Genomic DNA, 24,199 nt, shown 5'->3' on the forward strand with positions numbered 1-24,199 from the left:
TACACTGCAGACAACATACAGCGTGACCAGTGTTGTCTGATTCACACACAAATGACTCTAATGAATTGATTTTAGTGAATCAGAAACATACAGCACAAGCCGCATACTCCAATTCACAAACAAGTGACTAAATGAGTCAGTCTTTAAACTGAATCTTTCTATGTCTGGTGGATTGCAAGTCCTTTAGGATTGTACTTGTCAGACTGAACGGACATGCTGATCATTTCACACTGTGGGATCTCTGGTGTTATTAATGTCAGACTGTACGACATGAACCTATTATCAACCATTATCAACCTATAAACAATCAAAGACTACAGATTTGATCTTAGGATTAAAGGAATCTTTTAGGATTTTTAAAATTTGTCTCAGGCAGCCGAATCGTGGCCAAAATCGCATGGTGTGCACCCGGCTTAAGGAGGACAGCAAAAGATGTACACTAAGACTCTTGTCTAGGCGATTAATCAGAAAATCTTAAACTGAATCTGTATCTGGTGGACATAAGGAGGACAGTAAAAGACGAAAACCAAGACTCTTGTCTAAGCATTTAATTGCTAATGTTTTTCCATCTGAATGTCCTTTCAGACTGCAGACAACAAACAGCGTGACCAGTGTTGACTGATTCATAAACAAATGACTCTAATGAACTGATTCTTTTTAGTGAATCAAAAACATATATAGCATAAACAGCATACTCCAATTCACAAACAAGTGACTCTAAATGAGTCAATCCTTAAACTGAATCCCACTATGTCTGGTGGACCTAAGGAGGACAGAAAAAGATGAAAACCAAGACTCTTTTGTCTAGGCGATTAATCGGAAATGTTTTTCCATCTAAGTGTCCTTTTAGACTGTTCACAACATACAGCGTGACCAGTGCTGTCTGATTCACACACAAATGACTCTAATGAATTGATTTTAGTGAATCAGAAACATACAGCACAAGCCGCATACTCCAATTCACAAACAAGTGACTCTAAATGAGTCAGTCTTTAAACTGAATCTTTCTATGTCTGGTGGATTGCGATTTATTTTTAAGTCCTTTAGGATTGTACTTGTCAGACTGAACGGACATGCTGATCATTTCACACTGTGGGATCTCTGGTGTTATTAATGTCAGACTGTACGACATGAACCTATTATCAACCATTATCAACCTATAAACAATCAAAGACTACAGATTTGATCTTAGGATTAAAGGAATCTTTTAGGATTTTTAAAATTTGTCTCAGGCAGCCGAATCGTGGCCAAAATCGCATGGTGTGCACCCGGCTTAAGAAGGCCAGCAAAAGATGTACACTAAGACTCTTTTGTCTAGGCGATTAATCAGAAAATCTTAAACTGAATCTATATCTGGTGGGCATAAGGAGGACAGTAAAAGACGAAAACCAAGACTCTTGTCTAAGCATTTAATTGCTAATGTTTTTCCATCTGAATGTCCTTTCAGACTGCAGACAACAAACAGCGTGACCAGTGTTGACTGATTCATACACAAATGACTCTAATGAACTGATTCTTTTTAGTGAATCAAAAACATATATAACATAAACAGCATACTCCAATTCACAAACAAGTGACTCTAAATGAGTCAATCCTTAAACTGAATCCCACTATGTCTGGTGGACCTAAGGAGGACAGAAAAAGATGAAAACCAAGACTCTTTTGTCTAGGCGATTAATCGGAAATGTTTTTCCATCTAAGTGTCCTTTTAGACTGTTCACAACATACAGCGTGACCAGTGCTGTCTGATTCACACACAAATGACTCTTATGAACTGATTATTTTTAGTAACTCAAACACATACAGTGCAAGCAGTGTAGTCCAGTTAACAAACAAATTACTCTAAATGAGTCAATCCTTCTACAGAATCCTTGAAAACCAAGACTGTATTCTCTAGTCAACATGTTTCAAACTTGGTAGCACAAGCTAATGTCATGTTATTTCCCCTTAAACACTGTGAGGTTATGAAAATGAGAGATTGATGTCGACAGGATGCTAGCGTGCTTGCCAGGGTATTGCAATGTGGTTAAACCCTTAAACCTAAGTATGACCAATAGTAATACCCATGTTTGCCTTAGCAAGCACTGCTAATTATTTACAGATGAACAACAAAAACTGTAGATATGATCCTGAACAATATCAGTTGCAATGACTTCTGATATTACGTATGATTACTGGGTTCTTGGATTAATGAATGGCATTTCAAAAACAAACAAACAGTTTCTAAGAGGGCCAAATGATGTTCTTCAGTGAAGTGGCAGGAGGTCATGGGGAGAATTCTGGCCCTGGGCCCAGTTTTTCCTTTTTAGAAACTGTCAAGAGGTCATTGTGAGGCAGCTGAAGGGGGAGGGCCCAGAGAGGGGGTGAGCCTGACAGGGAGGCCCCACTGAAGCTCTGAAGGAAAATGTGCTTAAATGAGACCTACAGCAGTGGCCAACAGCTACAAGCTTATGGCTATACTAAGCACAGATAATTATTAATTTATATGATACTGATGAGTTTCTGTAGAGGATTATTCATTTAATTCTGTCCACCTTTGTTGGCTAACAGAATAAAGTTGGCACGTAAAGTAATATTTTTGAAATTTTCCAAAAATATTTCCAAATAAGAATTATTTAAAACACCACTAAGAAGATGCAAACAATACAATTTGGACACTAATAAGCCTCACTTAAATATGTGTGATTGCGTTGGCTATGGAAATACCAAATGGCAGCTGAAAATATATGCTGCTAGAATTTTTCTTAGAACTCATTTTCCTGACACTTTTTGGCAAAGACTTCTAACCAACTGGTGCTGAAGTGATTTAAGTTTATGTATGAAGTCAGTTCTCCCCAAGTTCACACATTTCCTAGCAAAGTAAGCACAGGTGTAGCTCATCACATTAACTATGAACATGTTTTATTAAGGACTAAGGAACCACATCCAAAAAGTGTCCAATTATGTTTTAATCTTAATTTTGAATGATTTTTGTTTGAAATACAAACCTAATAAACCAAAATGTGGACAAAGCATGCTAATATTCTTGCACTGGAAAAAAATCCATGTCCAATGACTGCCATATTAGCTTTATATTTTAGATCTCCTCTGACGTTATTTATTTATTTCGTTTTATTTTGCCCCCGTTTCTGTCTAAAATGTGTGTGTGTGTATTCTGTATGACTATTTATGTTGTGATGAGAAAAATGAGTAAAAATAAACCTACCAATCTTTCTTTCTGATATTTCTTACTCATGCTTAATGTAAAGACATTTATATATTTTAAGTGTGTTTTAATCATTCCTTTTTGAAGCCACTGTTGCTTTTACAGTGCTGGTTTTTGATCTGACTGGTTGCATGACGAATGGAAAAAAGGTGAGGTAAAAGCTTCTTTCACGTTTATTTTGGTTGACCTCAGTCAAGCATCATTTGTAGTCTGACTACAAGTTAAATGACAAATGGAAAAAGCGTTGGGCAAAAGTTTTGTTAATGTTTATTTGGTTGACCTCAGCCAAGCATCTAGGTAACCTCCCTCGCACGTCTGACTCAGATATCACCGTTGTTCTAGGGTGGGTATTTGTTGCTCAATTAGATGGCAAAAACAAATGAGGATGTTCTGAAACAACCTGCATTTTTGCAGTATCAAATGTACACATTTTTGCTAAGTGTCTCCCACATAGATCCCCCATGTACCTCAGCTGCTGATCAAGGGAATATTAGAAGAAATATTAGATGGAAAAGGGGGAAAAGGACAAAGCCAGAAATAGTGCATGCCATCAAGCAGAACTGGACTTTCCAAAACAAACCAAAAAGTTATATCACAAGCCTCTCATCAAACGAACCAAACTCACATCAAACTAACCAAAAAGTTCAGATCTAAATAAAAAAGGTTATTGATAGTCACACTGGAAAATCTTGCCGGTCAGCAGGGCTCGCTGACACAATCGGGATCTGGGCAATGGGGGCATGGCAGACAAGCGAAGCGTTGAGGTAAGAGTGGGACGGAGACACAAGTCATTCCAAGCATTCCTGGTTTTGTGTCTCACATTCATTCTCGTCTTCTTCATGTTTTCAATCAACTGTGGGATCTTTCTCATGAGCACAAGAAACCACAGAGTAATTTGCGTAGCAAATCGAGTTGACTTTGCATAGCACTCTCGCATCCATCCATTTGTTGTGCCCGTGTTGTTCTTTTATTGAATTCCAGCAACACGATAAGGGCATCGCTGCCATAATGCTCGCGTCCAAAAAGTCAACTAAGGACACTGGAACGGCAGGGAAAAAATTGCTTTTTTAACCTAGATGATTGAGGACAAGGGGGCAAGCATTGGATGAGGTGAGCACTGCAGGCAGGTGATTTTCTGAGAGCAGCGGAGGGCAGAGATTCAAGCCAGCTGTAGGTTGTCAAAGTCAGGTTTTGTATCCGATTGTAAACAGTGGAAAGATGGCCCGGGCAATGGAGTACACCGGGGAAGCCATCCAAGTGCAAAGCATAGTTAAGGCGTTGTGGCCATGGCAAGCCTGGGCATGCCTTCTCAGCTGACTGCGTGTAGCCACTGCTGGGCCAACTTGGCTTTGAGGGATACAAGCATGCACTTACGGCTCTGCCCGCCACAAGCCTGACTCACCCATTTTTAAAAGCAACCCAAATGAAGCGATTAAGTAATTAAACAGAAAAACAGCCAGCCTCTGGAATGTAGGTCTCTGAAGTTGTTTTCAACATTTCAATGTCAAGTCCAATTCACTTTTTCAAGCGCTTTTGCAGTTTGAGCTAAAATAGTGGGCATATGTCATGGCCGTCAGGGCCTAGTGCCTCTCGAGCACTTGGGTAAGTTATAAAGATACTCTGCACTCATAAAATAATTGAAGAAAAAACGGATTCCTCGGAATTCCGGTAAGAACAGCCTGACCATGGCAGTTTGGCTTCGTTCTGTTATACCAGATCAAAGGTTGAACTGCGAGGGCAAGATCATTGATACAGCGCAGGAAAACATGAGTCATTCCCCGTGGTAAAAAACATTCATTTATGTGCACAAAGCTCTATGGACCAATTCTTCCATATGTCCACATTTTTCTAGCCTTAAAATAAACACATGAGAAAATCGAAATTTACGACAACCCCTATGACTAATTTTTTCCACATTTTTAGTTCTTCTCCTCATAGATTACTTTGCTGTTCCATCCAATATTGGCCTCACTTGGCAACCTGCATTGGGTGCAATGCTTTAATCATTTATCCCACTCAATAAAACTGCACATTAATGGTTTTGAACGGCACTCACCAATTGAACACAATTTCCAAGTGTCAACAGAAACAGGTCCCTTTTCAGCGTGCCAAAGCAGTCAGCTTAAATCCAAACAGGAAGCCTCCTAAAATGATTCAAGTAGGCCACTAACAAAACCACTAAATGGCCTGTAAGTCTCATCATACACAATGAGATTTATTATGACTTAATGTGTTTGTGAATTCAACCGTTAAAAAGCTATTATGCTATTGTTATGTTCTAGAACATTTTGTGAACAGCACTACAATAACAGTTTAAAAAGCTGTTAGAGTTCAATTAATTAAAAGTGAGGTTGTACCTTCGATTTTGGACTGGGCTGCATTTACCATACAATGATGTATCTACCATAGTACAGTGTGTCGTTAGAGACACTAACCAACTAGCTATGACTATTTTCCGAAATCATAGTCACAATGTCACACCTCCATCGTTTGAACGAGACAGGACTGCTGTTGATGACATCATGTGCAGGTGGTGGAATAAGAACTTCTACTAATTGATTGATTCAAGATTTCCAAGATGCTGCTGTAACAAACGTGGCATCTGAGGACTACTTCACTGTTTTTGGGAAATGCACCCTGGGCCAGTCTGCTTTCAACAAAATCGGACTTTAAGGGGGTGTTCATACTTGTCACGTTTGGTTCGATTAAAACGAACTCTGGTGCGATTTCTCTGTTAGTACGTTCATTTGAGTAAGTGTACATGCTCCCATCCGAACCCAAGCGGTCTGAGGCCGCTAAAAAGATGGGTCTCGTTACGCTTTTAAATGAACTCTGGTGCAGTTCAAAAGAAATATGAACGCAACAAGGACCATATACTTAGAAATGAACCATAAATAGAAAGCATTAATGACAAGATGTGATGCTATATAACATGATTTCACAAACAAGCAGTGTATCCAAAATAAAATGAGGGGAAACATGGAGAAGCGAGGCGGTAAAGTGTCTTTTATGAGCTTTTTGTGAGTTTGCAGGTGGTGAAAATAAAGTCATACGTACACGCAACAATGCATGTACATGCAAATGTGCTTAGTCCAGCTGACGGCATTAAGTGTATTTGACTTAAAGAATTAGTTCCAGAACAAAAATTTAAAGATAATCCAAGATCTTCTTGTCTTTCTTTCTTCATTCGTAAAAAAAATTATATTTTAGTCCATATAGTCGACTTCAACGGTGCCGTGAGTTTGAATTTTTAAAATGCAGCTTCAAAGGGCTCCAGTGATCTCAGCCGAGGAATAAGGGTCTTATCTAGCGAAACGATCTGTCATTTTCTTAAATAAATTAATATTTATACACTTTTTAACCACAAATGCTCCATCTTGTCTAGCTCTGCGATGCGCATGCATACTCTGTGCATGCATACTCTGCGCTCTCCGGTTCAATACAGATAGGGTATTTGTTAATATTAAACAAATTTTTTGTTTGGGGTGTTCTTTGAGTTTCGTCACAAGGTATACGTCATTCAACCCGACCAATCAGGTTGTGAATGTATCACTGTGCTTTTAGTTTCGATATCTTTAGGTTCGCTAAAAAATGCCAGTGTGAACGCTCAAGCGGACCCGGACCAAATGTATCAATTTTCTTTTTGGTCCGGACCAAATAAACTAAACGAACCGAAATACAAGTGTGAACACACCCTAAAATGTATGGCAGTCAAAACAGGACGGGGTTTGTGTGGTCATGGATGATACTGTAATTTAGGCAAAGGATTCAGTAGTGTTATTGAGCCTTACCTTCTGCTTCACGAGGGCTCCAGTGGCCAGAGGGAGCGCAGGGTCTGGGAGATGAGGAGTTTGAGGCATACTGCAGGAGCACCCCAACTTCAGTACATCTGTCACAAACTGATCCCACTTCTCTAGGAAATCAACAGACAGCCAAGGTCGCAACTTAGACACAGCAACACCTCAATAATCTCATCATGGCTTTAAAAATTGCTAAAAACATTTTTAAAACATTTTTCAACCTGCTATGTGCACTACTGCACTACATAAACTTTAATCGTTATTGACATGATTGACCTTGACTTGCTTAGCATCTCACCATTATTTTTTATTGGGGTACTTGCATTACATAAGAATTTCGGGAATGAACTAATAAAACCTAATTAAACATATAAAAATTAACTACTGAAATAAGCCTTGAAGACACTCAAAACATCACTACATTAGTGCAGTGCATAAGATTTTGTATCAGGTTTCTCTTTCATCAAGTAGTTTGTACAAAATAGAGCCTAATTTTTTTTTTGTTTGTTTTCTTAAAATAAATGTTTACTGAAAGGAGCTGCTTAACCTTCAGAAAATACTGCCTTCAACCTCAGGAGTTCTAAATATTATATATAAGCTGTATGTTTTATTTGTATCGTTTATATAAGAATATTTTTGTTGGGACATTTCTACATACAGTTTAAAACCTTAAAAATAATAATAATAATAAAAATAAAAAACAAAATAAACAATTTTTAAAACTACTCATATTCAAATGAAATATTTTTTAATTCTAGAGGAAATCATGTGTTAATATTTTGATAATATAATGATTTTATTAGTGTTTAATAAATATTTTCGTGATTAATCTATCTAGAAATATCTTTGGCTCTTAGTTCTTTTCACCTGTCTAAGTAGTGGCCAGTGAGGGCAGGGAACCACTCTAGTGTAATAGAGTCTTGGTCCTGCGCTGTTACTCGAGGAGGTAGAGGAACAGGAGCTGGTTTACTGCCAGGTCTCCAAGACTGGTAGATCAGATCCAGGTAACAGTGCATCCGGGCCACCTGGTTCAGCGTGAAGGAATCTGTGCAGTCATCATCTTTATAGGAACAAAACAAAGAAATCTCAGGTGTTACACTAACTTTACATTTATTTCACAGATTTCCTGTCCAGAAAATGCAAAAAAAAAGTGTCTGCCAAAATCTTCAACTCAGCAGACACTTAGAGTTAATATATGTCTCACCAGCATAGCTCATGTAATTGTTGAAGGGGGTGTTTTTGAAATGACGTCTGCCGCAGGTGTCGTTGCCTGGCTCAGGATCTCTGCAGTACTTGTACTTGGGTGTGGGATTGGTATCCACACACAGATCTCCTGTCTCAAGAGACGGTTCAGTCTCCAAGCAGGCATCGTTACAAGACTCCACCTCTGAGATTCCCCTGAAGACGTGGTACAGTCCAAGGCTGTGGCCAATCTCATGGATCATAGTGTGAGTGTGGCCAAACGTACCATAAAATAAAGGGTTTAATACAATCCCACCTCAAAAAAAGACAGAGAGAACAGGTATTGTAAGCATCATCCTTTTTGGTAGCTGTTCAAAGTCTTTTTTTCTGATGACAACAAAGTTTATAAATTTATTTATTTACCTAAATGTGTTAAAGCTTCTTTATCCCAGGGCCAAGTGCCCACGCCAGCCACGTCTTCATCAGATGAGTTAGCAAAGAAGATGTTCAAGTGTGTAGATCCATCCAAATTCAAAACCTCTTTCAGCTCCTTCACGTTCATGTAAGCCCTATAGAACAAAAAGATGTATTATTAACACACCAAATATTCAAAATGTTTTTAAAATCAAATGTATACTGTAAACTGGACCTTACAATCAACACACTGAATCCTGTACAAAATAATTTTCAGAAAAGTTGAAAAACTGCTGCTTGTCCTTTTCATGCATATGTTCTTATGTTTCCAACCATATAGAAGTCACTCACTATTTAAGGGAACCCCGGATATACATAACATAATCTAACATAATTGATGTCTCTTATTGAAATATGTAAAAGAAAACCCATGTAAGATTTACGTTATTTAAAAAAATCTGATCATTTTATACATATTTTGCACAATTATTTAGATGACGTGAAATGGTTGCACTCGGTGAGCTACTGGCGCTACTTGGAAAATAAAATACTGATAAGATGCCACATTGTGTGGATTTAAGTTGTAATTTTCAGTCGAAGGGCAACAAAAGAAGCGATGTAAGTCTTCGATAAGAAGAGGAGAAAAGAATGGGAAGATGGCTGTGAATGAATAAAACTTCCTAAAGACCAGCGTCTTTGTTCTCTCCACTTTAGCCCTGATGCCTTTGAGGCCTTTAGTCGACCACAGCTACTGAAAGAGCTTACAAAAGGCAGAGACAAGAAACACTAAATGCCATCCTGACCCTTGTCATGATGCCGCAGCCATTGTAGGAGTTTCTCAGCACTGATTTCACTCTATATCCTGGGGCGTTTAGTCTCTTTGTGGGGAAATCATTAGTACGGCATTTGGTTTAAAACCTACGCTTATCCATCACCACCTTTAAGCTCTTTCAGTTGCTGTGGTCATCGTATCAGTATTTTATTTTTTGAGTTGTGTTGTGGTAAAAATAGCAACAGGTAGTGCCAGCAGCTCACCGAGTGCAACAATTTCACGTCATCAAAATAATGGTGCCCCCATAGTCCTAAATATGTATGAAACAATGTGAAATATTTTAAATAACAGAAATCTTTCATAGGTTTTCTACTACATATTTCAGTAAGAGACATAGTTTACTTTATATTAAGCCATACAAGTCTTAACTGGCTGCACAGAAATCACGAAGTCAAGAAATGTTTTCTTTGCAGAGTTGTTCTAGTGAGTAGCATTCAAAAATGACATGACCAGTATTGTCTGATACACTGACAAATTACTCGTGACCACATTGGGAGTCATTTGGTCATGGTCATGCAACTTCCAATGTGTTTTTCTGAGTCACAAAAACAAATAAATAAATAACTCGCTCATAAATGTGTGGTAACATTTACCACTGCAGTTTTTTGTGGGTGAAATACACACAGATTTCACAGATTTGCTGTGTAAACCAACATAAATACATAAATTGGCTGTTTTAATATTAACTTTTGTGTAAGCTATGCTGTAAGCTTTAATCTCTATGCTATTGACAATATATAATGGAGCATTTTTGCCCATGATATTTCATCGAAATAAAAATGTTTGTGATAGCACATTTATTAGCCAGCTCTTTTAATGGACATTATACAGTTGAGGTCAAAAGTTTCCACCCCCTTTCAAAATCTGCTAAATGTTTGCTATTTTTTCCAAAATAAAAGAGATTGTACAAAATGCATGTAATTGTTTATTTAGTACTAAAAGAAAATACTTGAATTTAAAAAAATGACACCATTTTTACAGTTAAACTACCTGCTGCCTTCAACAAATTATTTGGTTTTCCAGCATTTTTGTGTATTTTAACCCTTTACAACAATGACTGTATGATTTTAAGATCCACCTTTTCACACAGGACAACATATGCAACTATTACAGAAGGTTCATACGTTCACTAATGCTCCAGAAGGAAAAACGATGCAATAAGAGCTTTTTTAATTTGAATATCAGGGTAAATTTCTTATTTTGTCTTCTGGGTAACATGTAACTATCTTCTGTAGCTTCTGTAGGGCAGTGCTAAATGGAAAAATATAATATTTAGGCATTACCCATTTCCGTTCTGTTTAAAAGTTTTCACTCCTCGGCTTGTAATGCATCATTTTTCCTTCTGAAGCATCAGCGAGTGATGCTTATCCCTCAGTTGTCCTCAGATGGATCTCAAAATCATACAGTCATTGTTGGAAAGGGTTCAAATACACAAAAATGCTGGAAATCCAAAGAATTTGAAGGACCTGAATAGGGCTGGACCAGAATATTCGATTACTCGAATATTCGTTCGGTGGGTTGGCATTCGATTTTAAATTTTGAGATTCGAATATTCGGGGTTTTTTTCATACACCTTGCATCCCCCGCGAAAAGGTTCTCATTCGCGCTTAAATATGAATGAAGAAGATCAGACTGCTGCGCCACTAACACAGAGACAGAAAAAAAAAGAGAGAGATTGAGTAATATTTGAGAGCCTCCACGTTTAAATGCACGCAGTAGGCTAAAGCTGACTGCAAAGCCCTAGCAAAAATAATTACCATGAATGTGTCGGGGAAAAAGTAAGAAGATATTTGAATTATTTATTAATAAACTAGTATTTGACACAAAGATGAAGTTGACGATCCTGACTCGCCATTTGCTCATTGGACGCGCCTTTAATACCTAAATGCATATTTATGGATTAGGCCTATAGCTAATGAAAAAGTTTTGTTTTCGATTTGAATTATTTTAATAATTTTTTTACAGTTTCGGATGATATATTAGTCTTACCTTTATGAGCAAAAAAGTTTCACATAGCGCTGGCACTTCCATGTTCTGCAAAGCGTGCTTCAGCTTTACTATCCGCACAAACGATTGGATATGAGCAGTGTTGGGAGTAACGCATTACAAAAGTAATATGTTACAGTAGTTTATTACTTTTTGCTGTAACGCGGTAATATAACGCATTACTAATACAATTTGGGTAATAATATTACTCGTTACAATCTCAGTAACGCAAGTTACATCAACATATTTTAACTCAACATTAATTTGTGAATTAAAAAAGTCCACAAGTAAAATATTTTGTCTTCCTGTTGCTGGAATTCGATGGTTGAGATGACTGCAGAGACGGATTTATGAGATGGACGCACTCCCGTTATGGAGAAACAGCACGAGTAACTCCTAGAAACATCTAGACTGGTGCCACTAAACTAATGATGAGAGCTGCGGAGTCGGAGAAGAGAAAAAATGACGGACGAGCGCATAAGCAACAAAAAATAAGCTAAAAATGACTAAATCTGTTTTTATTAAATCATAGTCCGCATATAAAATGGATGAATACGCGAAATATATCTGATTTTCAAAACGAAAAGACTAAGTGACATATGCTGCTGAGTTTGGTTCACTTTTGTGTGGAGTGGCGCTCTATGAAAGTTCACGGAAAGGAAACCAAGATGACAGAAATAAAAGTAAACACACTGCAGTTATAAATGATCTGTATGACCAAAAATGACGGAGTTATTCCGCTATTCGATTGCCCCGGCGCCTCACGCACACACAGCGTTGCAAAAGTTGCAGTCTGTTAATTATAAGAATAAAATACAGTCACTGGTCAAATGAAATAGTGCGTACTGCATAGTATCCGTGCCGTCAGCCTGAGCTCGGGCCAAACACATATTTGCTCATGTGAGGAGGATGTTTTATAAGCGCGTTAAGTACAAATCCTGGTTTACATAATAGTTTAGCATTCAAATACATCACGAATATGGACACATTTAATTGGATTGATGCAGAATGAGAGAGGTAGGCTGCACGAGAACAACACCGTTTGTTTTTAGTTTCGCTTTTACCCTCATTCGTTTTGGCTTGTTTAGCAACTTGTATTCTTCATTCTTGGTTGTTCTGAAAACCATTTAAAATAGCCTATAGGCTATTCATTGTGTTTAATGATTGTACATTATAACACTTCGCTTTATTTACCGGTGTTATTTCTGAAAGTATTAATGAGTTTTGTGCTTATCTGTGTTTAACCTAAACTACAACGTAACATTAATAGACATACCGGTAGGCCTACCTAAATATGTTTTTATAATTTTATGCTAGCTATCCTAAATTTAATGTATAATGAGCAGCTATAAACTTTTTTTTGGCATTTTATAATCTGTGGATATTTTGATGAAAGTAACTCAACAGTAACTTAAAAGTAGTGTAACGCATTACAATTTAGAGACAGTAATATTGTAATGTAACTAATTACTATTAAAAGACAGTAACTAGTAATATATAATGTATTACGTTTTGGAAGTAACTTGCACAACACTGGATATGAGCCTAATAGCACACATTTATCTAGGTTAAAGGATATTGTGATATGCTTTAAGTTTTTTATATCTATGGATTTTAATTGAAATCGTGATGACTTGGTCGTTACTTTAAAAAACAAAAACTTAAATTTAACAAATAAAAAGTGTTCCAAATATATTTCTAAATTAACTTTATAACCTAAATAAACGAAAATAAATGTAATCACTTTGCTATTAAATACAGCAGCTGTGTAATGGGGAAGAGAAAGAGAAAAAAGACCGGTTCCAGTCGGACTTGGGCCAGTAATTCTGATGAGCTGTCGGAGAAGTTCCGGGCGAGGTTTTAGGAATTTTTGCAACAAATGTTTGTTTAATAGCCTATTTAACATTCTTATTTAGGCTAGTTTCATATTTAAATGTATTTATTTATTTGATTTATTTTAGCGTTTTGTAGGCTGCTTGTTCACTGATGGAAGTGCTCAAATAAACGCACGTTTGTTAATAATGTTTGAGCCTCATTTATTTTGGGTTTCAAAATAATATACATAGGCTATGTATTTTATATATAGGCTTATATACACAAACATTATATATAATGTATATATATTTATTTATAAATAATTTAGATATAAATAATTTATTTATATATAAACACCGCGCCATTTTTTCGTTCTTCTTTTATTTAAATAGCCTACCCTTTACGGTGTCAGTAATTACTGTGCTGCTAATTTCTGATTTAGGAGTGATTTGTTTGTTAAAAAAATGTTAGGCTACCTTATTAAAAGTATTGCTCTTAACAGACCTGTGTGTTTTGTATCATTAGCGCAGTGTCCGTTCTCGAAGCATATAAGCTCTGCCTGCATGAGGCGCGCCGCATCCAACTAAATGTTCAATTTATTAATTCTGAACATGTTATGTGTCCATATTGCACCAAAATGCAACACTGCACTCCCTTGGGTCCACAGCAAAAATCGTTTGGATGAACTGTTCTCGACATAATAAAAATGCAAACAGAAAGACATACAGAGATTCCTGCCTTTATTAGAGAGAAGAATTTGTTCAGCCCCTCCCACCGAAGCTTCGAATATTCGATGTTGATTACTACCGAAGCTTCGAAGCTCAAAAAATGGTATTCGGACCAGCCCTAGACCTGAAGGATTTTTCTGAAGAACAGCAGTCAGTTTAACTGTTCAGGACAAACAAGGGACTCGTGAACAACTATCACTAAACAAAAAAAAAAAAAAAAAAAAATCATTCAGGTAACAACACAGTATTAAGAATCAATGGAATGTAAACTTTTGAACTTATATTGACTATATGTAAACATCTTATGTGAAATATCTTATTCAGGTCAGTACTAAATAAACAATGACATGCATTTTGTATGATCCCTCTTATTTTAGTAAAATAATTAACATTTTGCAGATTATGAAAGGGGGATGACAAATGAATTGGAAACAAACTGAATCAAAATGAGAGCTTGTGAGTCAAAACTGAATCAAATAGGGAAATATATATGAATCTTTTTTTTACTCCTCTCTCTAAACTTCTAATTTAAGAGTGAATATAATTACCATTTTTTGAGGTAATTTTTATTAACGAAATACATCAGTCAGGATAGATGGGAAAGTACACACAGAAAGTAAACAAAGAGCATGTGTGTGTAAATGTTTGTCAGGAGAAGCAGTGTTCTGTAATTTAACAGCTCTAGTGAGGCTGTCACACAGAGTTTGTATTTGGATGGAAACCTGAGCCCCGCTCTGCAGCCAGCACTGAGGTCAGAGGTCACTGGCCCTGTCTAGTTAGGAATGCATTGTGTCATTTGGATAGTTCCAAACACGGCCCCCTTAAAATGCTTATTATTTCACCTCAAACACACTGGGCATGTTATTCCCATGCAAGCCTTTCCCCTGCAGTGATAACTGTCATGCAAGTCAAACAAAGACAAGCCTCTCTGGAGTGATGAATGCTGGCTTGCTGGAGACATACATTTCCATAAGTACAACAGCATGTAACCATGCATATATTCATATTTGCGCAGACGTATAGTATTTCATATCGCCTCTCCGCTAACCTCCTCTGTCTTTATGGGAGGCCCTGATTAATTCTCTCAAAACATTTCCCTTTTGAATAATACTGGAACAAAAATGAACACAATCCCAAACTCCAATGCTTTCGAATGTAGTAAACACCCACCTCCACTATTCATTGAGAAAAAAAAAACAAAAAAAAAACAGCCAGGTCTCATTCCTCATCTTGAGAGCAACATCTGTTAGCCAGTTCACCGTGAGGACCAATCAAACACGGTTTCTGTTGTCATGCTGCTAAACCCTGGGTTAGCCGAGACATTATGAAAATGTATGTATTACTTTGTAGTTCTTCTTGATGTATTAACCTTCTAAGGAAGATGTGGGTTTAGGAGACAGGATGACCATTTCCTGGTATTTATTTTCTCGTAAGCCTTATACCGTGGCACTATGTCTTGTAAAGTCATCACTCTCTGTCATAAAAGAGAAACACTAGAAGCCTCATGACAGTTCAAAAGAAGGAGAGTAGGTCTAGTAAACACTCTTTCACATTTAACTACTGGACTACATTTCCAATTATACACAAAATCTTTTTTAAAGCATGTTGGTTATTGTAAATCCCATTTAAAATAACATCACCAATCAGGCACAATATGCTCAGTCTAAATATCTACTCATTTTTGAGGCAATACATCAAAATGTGTTCTTGATAAAGTTGTTGGGAGGTTGCAACACAATCTCTACACCCTGAGCTTACACAATGTTTTATTTTCTATTATGATACATGTGGCCCTGGACCACAAAACCAGTCAAAAGAGTAATTTTTTTTTTAAATTGAGATGTATACATCATCTAAAAGCTGAATAAATAAACACAACATTAAAAAAATAAAACATGCATATATATATATATATATATATATATATATATATATATATATATATATATATACATACATATATAAATAAAATGTTTATTTGAATAAATTACTAGATCTGAAAAATTATGGTTTTCATTTTATTGATCCAAAAACCTTAATACTGTGAAAAAATTGCTGTTTTTTAAAAATATATTTCTTATGATGGCAAAGCTGAATTTTCAGTGCTCATTCCTCTAGACTTCAGTGTCACATGATCCTTCAGAAATCATTCTAATATTCATAAAATTGAAGAATATAAACACAAGATTAACAAATAAAACATGTTTGAGGATTTAAAAAACTAAAAACATTCTCATCATAGAAGAGGTGTATTCAAGTCATAAAAATGAAATGCATTTTTCTATAAAAAAATAAAAAAATACTAAATTACTCTTAAGATTAAACGTGTTTATTCTAATAAATATTCAAAACATTCTCATCAGAGATTAAGTGTGTAATGCATTTTAATTCTATATTTCTGAATTAATTACTAGAATTAGTTTTCATTTTTATTGACTTATGAATTTATTCTTGTAATGGCAAAGTTGGATTTTTCAGCAGACATTACTCAAGTCTTATAGTGTCACATGATCCTTCAGAAATCATTCTAATATTCTAATAACTGAAAAAAAAACCTTTAAAAATTAAAACATAAGATTAGAAAAAAATAAAAACATTCTCATCATAGAAGAACTGTATTCAAGTCATAATGTATTTTAATTATATATATTTTGAATAAATTACTAGATCTGGATGTCATTTCATTGCCACATCTACCACTCCTCTGTGTGACTGGAAACATACGACAGAGACGCAATAATGTTGCACAAATATGAACAAACATGGCAGAGGGTGTGATGTTCTCTAGGCAGAACATTGATGATTAGTTGTGGTGGTGACGTTACAAGCCAACACAGCTGCCAATGAGATGCAGCACAGCGTGGAAACATCTTGTGTGGTACACATCTCAAATTACCTGCTTCATTCCACACATATTCAGAAAACAACTCAAAATAGAATAGAAAGAAATATTACCGTGACGATCGCAGTAAAAGATTACATTTACTTTCTGACTTGCATGCATGTTACTGGTTTATCTGGACTCAGACTGTACTTAAGCAGCATTAAAGTAAACCTATATACTGCAGTAGCTGGAATGACGTCATATTTTCTTTAAGGAAAATGGAAAAAGAAAGTGCATCAAAAGGCTGCCGAGGCTTGCTTGTGAAACTGTGGAAGCCAGCTCAGGGGACAAATCTAAGGAGAACAGATGATATAAGGTTTCCCTCCTAATAATTTCAGGAATTTCATTATTTCCTATGAAAATATTTGGCTGGCTTTTTGGCTGTACAGAAGGGGAAAAGGGGTCAGGGAGTTTCACGGTGAGATAAATAAGTCCGCTATAGAGTAAGTGCAAAAAGAGCTTGTTTTTTAAAAACGTAGGCTTCTGCTTTAATAAAAGTTCCACTACTGTAGGTCAAAGCCACCTAATCTGAGTTCAATTAAGTTTAATCCACTGGCTCACTTGCAAAAACACAACACGAATCAGATGTGGACGTAGGCCTACTATAAAAACAGCAGGCCAAAGTATGCATATGTCCAGCCAAAGTATGCAGGCATCAGTGGTCATGTATTGCACAATGCTGCTCAGGATCATTTGAGGGTTTTTTTTCTTCTTCCCTGATTCTGCTGAGTAGGGAAGTGGGTGACACTGGCAGTACAACGTTTGAAGCCACATAATGAATCACTAGGCTCGCATTCGGAGGTGATCACCTTTTACGAATGCCAAAATAGTCCTCCAGGTCAGCCAGTCCATTCACATCTACACATGTACAGTACAGGCTCGTGTCATGGGAAGGCTGTCCATTAAATGAGCAAAAAAAGCGGGGAGGAAAAAAAAAAAAGCGCAGACGTCACTGCTGATCAGTTCCGCCTGGCTGCACTCAGAGTGCTCCAAGTGGTGTGTTGACGCATTTATATTTAATGCCTATTAAATGCGCGATTATGGCTTCATCCATTTACACCCATGTATTATTCATCTGAATCAGTAAAGACGGCCTTACATCCAGATGTACCGAGTGTGGTTTTGCGTAGAGCTGCTCGGGGCGGGTTGGCATGGCAGTGTTCACCAGTTGGCTGAGAGGGCTATAATTTTCTCAGCCTTTCAGGGATCTTTTCATCAGCTCCAAGTACATAAGAGGAGTGATCAATCATCTATACAATTAGCATCATGCACAACCAGGCGTGAAGTTCACAGGCTTGTGGGATAATTTGTAGCTGACCTCTACAGGAATAATATAATTCACAGACAGTTACCATAAAAGGGGCTAGAAGAGAGGAGGATACGTTTACGCGAGGTCTACGGAAAACGAGGGCTGTTTGATATATGAAGAAAAGAAAACTGAAGTAGAGATGCACCGATTGACCGGTTAGGGATCGGAATTGGCCGATTTTTCGCATGATCGGCGACCGGCCGGTCAATTTCTCCTCTTGCCGATTCCTAGCCGATCCCAGCGGCGCAAGCAATTACGTCACAGCCACGCGCGGGCACTCACAGTCGCGTGTAAACGTGTCGTTGGTGTGAGTGAAGATGACACAAAGATAGCAGTTTATAACATTTATAAGCCCAAAATACAACGTGAGGGAACAACCACGAAAACGTTCGTAACAACAAACCTAATAAGACACTTCCATCATAAAAACCATCACTCAGCTGAATATGCCCAGTTTGAAAGGGGGAAAGCGGCTAAAGCTAGCGCTCAGAGTCTAAGTCAAAGCTCGCCCAAAAAGTGTCGAAAAATGAGCGCTTGCTTAGCTTGGCTGGACATGTGGTAGATCGCGCCCCCCGCTCTAAATATTTTGCGTGTCTCTAGTTAACACACCTGATTCAGATAACCCGCTCGTTAGGAGTAAGCTCCGTGAATGAACTGTGTTCCGATTGACATGGTCCCTGCATAGTGTTCATTGCTCCCTACTCCCTGAGCAGGGGAAATCCGTTGAAGTTTACAACGCTTTCATTCATTCACATATTTGCGCTACGCCACCGCATACAGCGTCTTCACACATTCTGAATCGAGTGTTCCAACTGAAGGTAATTAAAGCGTGCGAGACGTGAATCTAAATTGTATTTATTTACAGATGCATTTGTTACACTTCTCTAGTAAGTTTCATCTGCGTGTGAAGATGCTGTGTGCGGTGGCGTAGCGCAAATATGTGAATGAATGTTCCGAAGTGTAGTAGCCTACCGCTGGATTAACTGGTGACAAGGCAGAAATGCTTCTCTTTATCAAGAAAAATTGCCATTAATGCTCAAGTAATAGCATTTAGTACTAGCATTGTTATTTCTACCTGTTTGAAGACACAATGCACTTTTTGTAAAGTTATTACGTGAGACGATCTTGTGTGTTTTTTTTTAAAATCCATATAAAATTAATTGAAGAAAAGTAGATTTTTGTAAGTAAACCTGCTTTGTTACTTATATTTTATTTCTAATGTTTTCAAGGCTCAGAGCACTTTATTTTGTTAAAGTTATTTTATTATGAGAAGATGCTGTAATGTTTATTCATTTCGTTTATTATAAAATAAAAAGAATTACATTGAGGAAAAGATTTTTGTTAGTATAACTATACTATGTTAGTTACAGGAACTAATTTTATACTTTTTCGAAGGCACAAAGCACTTTATTTTGTTATTAAAGTTATTTTGTTGTAAGAACAAAATAATTTTTGTTTAATTTTGTTAATTAAAGAAACTATTTCTGTATATTCTTTCATTACAAAAAAATCGGAATCGGCAAAAATCGGAATGGGCAGGTCACTCTTACTGAAAAATCGGAATCGGAATCGGCCAAGAAAATTGAAATCGGTGCATCTCTTACTGAAGTAGATAAAACACGGGCAATAGTGTACTAAAGGAATACAGTGAGCAACTTTCACTGTGGCCTCTCAAAAATGAGTGCAATGTACAGTCTTAGTATGGATGTTCCAATGCCTATCTGAGACTGTTTTCCACAGGAAACACCTGCCCAAAGTCATAAAAACATTTATTTTTGAACTGTCTGTTCCTGTGCCCTCCATTACTTCCAGGTTCTGTCATCTGTTATACTACTATCACAGTTTTCCCTCTCAGAAATGTGTTTTAATTGTTTTTAATTGGTTTGAGATTTACTTATAAGCTTAGTAATTTTATTGCGCCAAAAATCTAAATTAGAGTCAAACTATAATTTTCCAATTTCTGTAAAAAAGACACTACCGGTCAAAAGTTTGGGGTCAGTAAGAGTTGTAATGTTTTTAAAGAAAGTCTCTTATGCTCATCAGTGCTGCATTTATTTAATCAAAAATATAGAAAAAAAAACTGTAATATTGCGAAATGTTATTACAATATAAAATAATGGTTTCTATTGTAATATACTTTAAAATTTAATTTATTCCTGTGATGCAAAGCTGAATTTTCATCAGCCATTACTTCAGTCTTAAGTGTCACATGATCCTTCAGAAATCCTTCTAATATACTGATTTATTATTAGAATGAACTATATTGGATCTATATTGGATTATATATTGCAACAGTTGCCCTGCAAAGTATTTATTTAGAAATTGTGGTATTTTTTCAGGATTCTTTGATGAATAAAAAGCTCAAAAGAACAGCATTTATTCAAAATATAAATATTTTCTAACAATGTAAGAATTTGCTATCACTTTTTATCAATTTAACACACCCTTGGTGAATAAAAGTATTAACTTCTTTCAACAAAAAAAAAAAAAAAAAAAAAAAGAAGAAGAAAAATTTACTGACGCCAAACTTTTGACCGGTAGCGTAATAGCATAGACATTTCTTTCTGCTGTGACTTTAATACGCATTCAAACTGTTCATGCATCAGTTTAAACTGTCCACTTCAATGAATCATGTATAGTATCAATGCATATTAAAAGGTGTTACTAAAAAATGTATATAAATATTTCAGTTTACTCTGTTTATACATACTGTATACACTACCAGTCAAAAGTTTTTGAACAGTAAGATTTTTAATGTTTTTTAAAGTCTCTTCTGCTTACAAAGTCTGCATTTTTTTATCCAATATACAGCAAAAACAGTACAATTCTAAAATATTTTTACTATTTAAAATAACTGTTTTCTATTTGAATATGCTGCTTAAAAAACATTTATTATTATTATTATGTTGAAAACAGCTGGGAAGAATTTGTTCAGGTTTCTTTGATGAATAGAGAGTTCAGAAAAACAAATCTTTTGTAACATTATAAATGTCTTAACCATAACTTTTGATCAATTTAATGCATCCTTGCTAAATAGAAGTATTTTAGAAAGAATCATACTGACTCCAAGCTTTAGAATAACTTTAGTGTAACTTTGTCTTCCCTTGCAAAGGTTCTATGATGGAAAAATACTATATTTCATAGTTTTTGTAAGTAAATGCGAAGTTACTTGGGAGAATGCAATACTTTTGTGAAAGAACGCAAAGTTTCTTGTGCAACGCAATACTTTTAATAGAGATTACAACAGTTTTTGCAAGCAAAGGCAAAAGCATTTCCTCACATTTCATATTGTGTTTTATTACCATGTCCCCTTAGGGATTGTGTTAAATACAGTCTAAAAACATGGCTTGATATTGTTTTTTAAACAATTTTTGTGTTATGCATTAAACACAGTACATGTTACCGTTTTGAAAATATTATCCGGTAACACTTTGCAATGAGGGGTCATATGTTAACATTAGTTAATGTAATAACTAACATGAACGAACAATGAACAATACGTTTAGTGCACTATTTACTAATCTTTGTTAATGTTAGTTAATAGAAATACAGTTGATTGTTTGTTCATGTTAGTTCACAGTGCATTAACAAATGTTAAACACAACTTGTGATTTTATTAATGCATTAGTAAATGTTAAAAATGAACATTGCCTAAGATTAATGAATGCTGTAGAAGTACTGTCCATTCTTAGTTCCTGTTAACTAATGAACCTTTGTTATCCTCAAAAATGATTAAGAAAAAAACAGTCCTTTGAGCTACTTCAGAGAAAATACACAGAGATATATTGAAGATTAAAGGCGGAAAAACATTGAGAGCTGTTTCCCCAGGTCTACATTCATGCTGACTCAACATGAGCTGTGTGCCGTCACATTTGATGCGGACAGCCAGACACACAAACACTGACATTGCAATAAAGCATCAGCATTATTTGGTTCTCATAAATCTCTCACTTTATTTGAAAAGGCAAACATGTTTGAAATACAATTAAAGCTCTGGAACTAGTTCAGCGCAAGTGAGTAAGCGTGTCCAGCACTGTTAACGCGGTGGAGTGGAAGTCCCCAATGAAAAGGGCTCTGCGCACAAATGAATCAGCTGGCCTCACAGTGGCATGTTAAAGGACTATTTAATTGCTGCAGTTTAAAAAGAGGAAATCCTTCTGTCCCCAGGGCTTAACTCTTTATCCAAACCTACTTCTGAACACCAGGGGTTGGACCTTGTGGTTGTGTGCCTAAGTGTGTGTGGCTTTGCATGCGATAAAGAGGGAGACAGATCTCTGTGGCTTTTTTAGCTTGCCACTTGTGTAGACAGGTGGTTTCTCAAGCCTCCAGAAGAAAAAAAGGTGTTAAGAGTGTGCTTTTCCTGTCTAAATCCTTGATAAGGTAACCGGCTATTAGCCGGCTTAGTTTACAAGCCGAGTGGCTTAGATTATGCTGCGGAGTTTCACACTGGGCTAATAGAGATACTCTTATTATTTGAGTTGGATCTCCTCTTCAAGAGAGCCCTGGACAAAGCAGGAGGCAAAGAGAGCGCACAGCGGTACAACATACCTTTGACTATTCTGAGACAAACAAGTATGCTCTCGAGATATGCTGTTAGGAAAGCAATGCATCTTCTTTTCTCTCTACAGCTAGTGTTGTGACCTTTGAATCATCAGTGATCAGTGAAAGCACCGCATCGAAGCTAAATACTGCCATTCAGTTGAATTTATTCCTGAAATTCATGTCAATTCAGGTAGAGACGACCATGTTTATACAAAATCTGCATAATGTCTGAACCGAAAGCGAACAGCTAGTTTTTAAAGAAGCGATGATGTCACTCTCTTTTTGACACTGAGAGCTCGTCTGAAGTGCTTGAAAATGAGCCAGATGTACGGGTCTTGACTCATGCAATTATCCAGACTTTATACAGACTCATTTTTATACTGTCTCGCTCTACCATCGTTTCTCTCACCAGCTCTGCAGTCTCGGGGTGACCCAAACATATCATTTAAATGCATCAGCTTAAAGTGCATACTGAAAATGACGTCTTGGTCATTTGTGGTTTACTAATAATTGTTGATGTTGTTACACTGATGCCAACCTTTTTTGAGTTGCTGTGCAGTAATGTTCAAAAGTTTGTGGTCAGTAAGATTTTTAAAAGAAATTAAAGGGATAGTTCACCCAAAAATGACAATTTGATGTTTATCTACTTACCCCCAGGGCATCCAAGATGTAGGTGACTTTGTTTCTTCAGTAGAACACAAATGAAGATTTTTAACTCCGTTGTTAGTCATATAAATGGCAGTCAATGGGATCCATACACATACAACATACACAGACAAAACCAAGTTAAACCCTGCGGCTCGTGATGATACATTGAGGTATTAAGACACAAAACAATCGGTCTGTGCATGAAATGGAACAGTATTTATATATTTTTTTTTACCTCTAATCCACTGCAATGTCCAACTGTCCTGAGCACGTTCACAACAGCCGGCATAGTTGACACATGCATGGCTGGATCTGTTGTGCATTTACATTACTCACTGTTTACACCATACACAGTGCAGATATTGTGGGTATGACAGCTACTCAAAATGGTAATTACTTGTGCTAATCCTGATTGTTGCAACTGATTTAAAACTAAAAGATTACATTTGCTTGCACAAACTCATCCGGGAGTGTTGACATTTCACCAACTCTCAACTTTGACATGTCACATGCCAGCTGTTGTGAACGCGCTCAGGACAGTTGGACATTGTGGTGGATCAAAGGGTAAAAACAATTATATAAATACTGTTCAGTTTTCTTGCACAGATCGACTGTTTTGTGTCCTAACACCTCAATGTATCATCACAAGCCACAGGGTTTAATTTGTTTTTGTTTTTTTGACTCTCAAAGCCGTAAATTCTATTTACTGCCATTATATGACTGACAGACTGCAACGGTTTGAGTTAAAAATCTTTGTTTGTGTTCTACTGAAGTCACCAAGATCTTGGGATGCACTGGGGGTAAGCAGCTAAACAGCAAATGTTAATTTTTGGGTGAACTATCTCTAAATATTT

At 36.6% G+C, this 24,199-nt stretch overlaps 1 protein-coding gene across 1 annotated transcript in view; it reads right to left on the bottom strand.

Moving 5' to 3' along the window:
* Window positions 1–24,199, bottom strand: part of pappab (pregnancy-associated plasma protein A, pappalysin 1b) — a 130,169-nt gene that overhangs the window by 87,236 nt on the left and 18,734 nt on the right. Inside the window, exons 3-6 of the mRNA XM_073841297.1 lie at window positions 8,611–8,756; window positions 8,210–8,503; window positions 7,873–8,065; window positions 6,997–7,118 (exon numbers count right to left, since the gene is read on the bottom strand). Of these exons, the coding sequence (XP_073697398.1) occupies window positions 6,997–7,118; window positions 7,873–8,065; window positions 8,210–8,503; window positions 8,611–8,756 (755 nt within the window). The remainder of the gene's footprint in view (window positions 1–6,996; window positions 7,119–7,872; window positions 8,066–8,209; window positions 8,504–8,610; window positions 8,757–24,199) is intronic.

This window comes from Garra rufa, chromosome 5 (genome assembly GCF_049309525.1).
Source record: "Garra rufa chromosome 5, GarRuf1.0, whole genome shotgun sequence".
Lineage (NCBI taxonomy): Eukaryota > Metazoa > Chordata > Actinopteri > Cypriniformes > Cyprinidae > Garra > Garra rufa.